The sequence below is a fragment of the Apis dorsata genome, unplaced genomic scaffold, assembly GCF_000469605.1.
Source record: "Apis dorsata unplaced genomic scaffold, Apis dorsata 1.3 scaffold_188, whole genome shotgun sequence".
NCBI lineage: Eukaryota > Metazoa > Arthropoda > Insecta > Hymenoptera > Apidae > Apis > Apis dorsata.
Window position 1 is genome coordinate 755,074 of NW_006263473.1, and position 3,008 is coordinate 758,081.

The 3,008-nt window shown below is 34.3% G+C and overlaps 1 protein-coding gene across 2 annotated transcripts in view; it reads left to right on the forward strand.

Annotated features, from left to right (window-relative positions):
* LOC102673330 (integrin alpha-PS2-like) overlaps positions 1 to 3,008 on the forward strand; it is an 86,430-nt gene that overhangs the window by 78,301 nt on the left and 5,121 nt on the right. For both annotated transcript variants that reach the window (XM_006614497.2, XM_006614496.2), the window contains 2 exons: positions 1,355 to 1,530; positions 2,651 to 2,889. In XM_006614497.2, coding sequence (XP_006614560.1) covers positions 1,355 to 1,530; positions 2,651 to 2,889 — 415 coding nt within the window. The remainder of the gene's footprint in view (positions 1 to 1,354; positions 1,531 to 2,650; positions 2,890 to 3,008) is intronic.

Below are 3,008 nucleotides of genomic sequence, written 5' to 3' on the forward strand. Positions count from 1 at the left end.
TAACATGCGCTGCTTCACGCTCAAAGACGATCTTTGCATTTGATTCCCTTGAAACTCTACCTTGTGAAGCGTTTAAGGGACTATTTCGTTTAATTGTTGAAAATATATGATATTATTTAAACAATTTTTTTTTCTTATTTAATAAGATCAAAATAATTATAGTATTCAATAGAGTAACATTTAAGTCGATAAAAAAATGTTAGATTACAAGTCAGACTTTTACATCTTTAAAAAGTTTCTTTAGCAAAAAAAAAAGAAAAAATCAAAGATGTTTATTATTTACGATATCCTAAACGCTTCACCCTGTCTCAATAAATATATATCTATATATATTAATGACGAGATTCGAAATTAATTCGACGAGGAGAATATAACATAATCATCAACAAAGTTCTCCCTTTCTCGATTGCTTGGCCCCCCCAAATAATTCATTTCCAATAATTACATGTTCATCTGGCTTCCACTTGTGCGGATTCATCGCGATTAACCCGACGCCTGTGATTAATAATTTGAAGGAACTCGTGTTGAACTGTCACGCTCAAGAATGCTATACATAAATGCAAAAGAAAAAAGAAAAGAAAGAGAAGAAGGAAAAATTCTTCATTCCACGCATTAATTTGCAATTAGCGTAAAGTATAATCTTGTATGCTTGACAGTTTTGAGGCCTTGTGACGCCTCTGACGCTCCTCCCTCTAAGTGATTAATATCCGATTGATGATTAATGCACCGTGTGTTATTATTACTTATTAATTACCGCCAGGTGAGTCGAGGGTGGCAATGTTTAACAGGTGCAGGCCCGCTTCTTTTGCAGCTTGCCACCAAGAGAAACAATAATACCGAAGCAAGCCTATAGTATAGCGATAATACAATACCCTTCTAATCAGTTTTAAGAAGTTATTATCGTTTAAACTTAGTGTTGCAATTGCACAGCAGTAGAGAATGATCGAAATAATAAAATCGAAAATTGTTGATTAAACAATTGCGCTTAGAAGGCTAGATTAATCTATTAAGACACGATACTTCGCAAGCATGTTATCGTCAATACACTCTCTTCGACTACGATTTTTACGAAATTAAAAAAAATTTTAAATCTCAACGATACAAGCGAGATACAAAATATATGGAATGTTAATAAAATTCTTGTCGAACTTGGATTTTTTTTTTTTATATCGATCGTGTTTCACAACTCAAACGTTTCTCTCACGCGTGTTATATTTCCATCCCGACCGATTATTTAGAGTTTCGTTGTCGGTTCATGATCGTAGTCGGAAGGTGTTGAACGTGTTTGGGAAAGTATCTGAGATAGGAGTGTAACTTCGTGGATTGGATCTATCGATTGCCGCTTGTTTTACAGGCCAGGCGTTTTCACAGCCGTTGAACGGCCGCGCGAAAATAATGTACACGAAGGAAGGGCCGGCAACCGAGGACGATAGCTACATGGGTTACTCTGTCACGAGCGGGGATTTTATTGGGAACGGTGACAGCGGAACAGCCGTCGGTGTACCTCGTGGCTCCGATCTCCTCGGCAAAGTATGTTCATGAAATATTAACGGGGCAATGTGAAGGAAATAAGAAAATTAATTTCCTCCTTTTCTTGCGTGGAGGAGAAAGTAACTCGCGGAGAGGGAGAGAGAGAGAGAGAGAGAGAGAGAGGACTTTCCAAATTATTTAACTATAGCTATATTATATTTCTGAAATATTACGAAATTTATTATAATATATTATGAAAAATATTATATTGCGAAAAATTGCAAAATTAGATCGTCTGAATTCCTAGAAAAAAAAGATATCGAACAAATTTCTATCAATTTTGAATCAAATCCAATCTCGTTTGAGTTACGAAAAGATAGTGAAGATTTCCTGGAAGAGTTTTCTCACAAAGGAAAAGAGAGAGAAAGAGAATGGGCTTTCCAAATTATTTAACTATAGCTATATTATATTTCTGAAATATTACGAAATTTAGTATAATATATTATGAAAAATATTATATTGCAAAATTAGATCGTCTGAATTCCTAGAAAAAAAGATGTCGAACAAATTTCCATCGAAATTTAATAACAATAACAATTTAATTCGAATTTATGTGGAACGCGTTCGAGTCTAATTTTGAATCAAATTCAATCTCGTTCGAGTTACGAAAAGATAGTGAAGATTTTCTGGAAGAGTCCGTTTTCTCATAAAGGAAGAGAGAGAGAGAAAGAGAGAGAATGAGCTTTCCAAATTATTTAACTATAGCTATATTATATTTCTGAAATATTACGAAATTTAGTATAATATATTATGAAAAATATTATATTGCAAAATTAGATCGTCTGAATTCCTAGAAAAAAAAGATATCGAACAAATTTCCATCGAAATTTAATAACAATAATAATTTAATTGGAATTTATGTGGAACGCGTTCGGGTCTAATTTTGAATCAAATTCAATCTCGTTCGAGTTACGAAAAGATAATAAAGATTTTCTGGAAGAGTCCATTTTCTCACAAAGGAAGAGAGAGAGAGAGAGAGAATTGACGAATTCATTTTATCAATTTTCAAACGTAATTTTCAAAAGAAATTAATGCAAAATCAATGTTAATACGTTCAAAGGAATCTCGTGATTCCGATTTCGAGATAATACTGAGGAATAATTCGACGTATAATACACAGGTTATACTTTTTACCTCGAACATGACGAATCCTCGTAACATCACCGGAGAGCAAATGGGAGCTTATTTCGGTTACGCCGTTGCATCCGGGGATATCGACGGCGATGGTTTAGACGATCTCATTGTTGGTGCGCCTATGTACACGGTGCCGGATAACCCGGAAATGACCATCGAGACCGGCAGGGTGTACGTGATCTATCAAGGCGTTGGGCCTGAAAAATTCCGCAAAGTCGATTCCAGGTACGTATATATAATTTTCTCCGACACGTAATACAAGATAATACTACAAATATTACAAGAACAAAAAGGAAAAAAAAAAAAAAAAAAAAGCAGAATTTCATTTTTTAAAGTTTCATAAA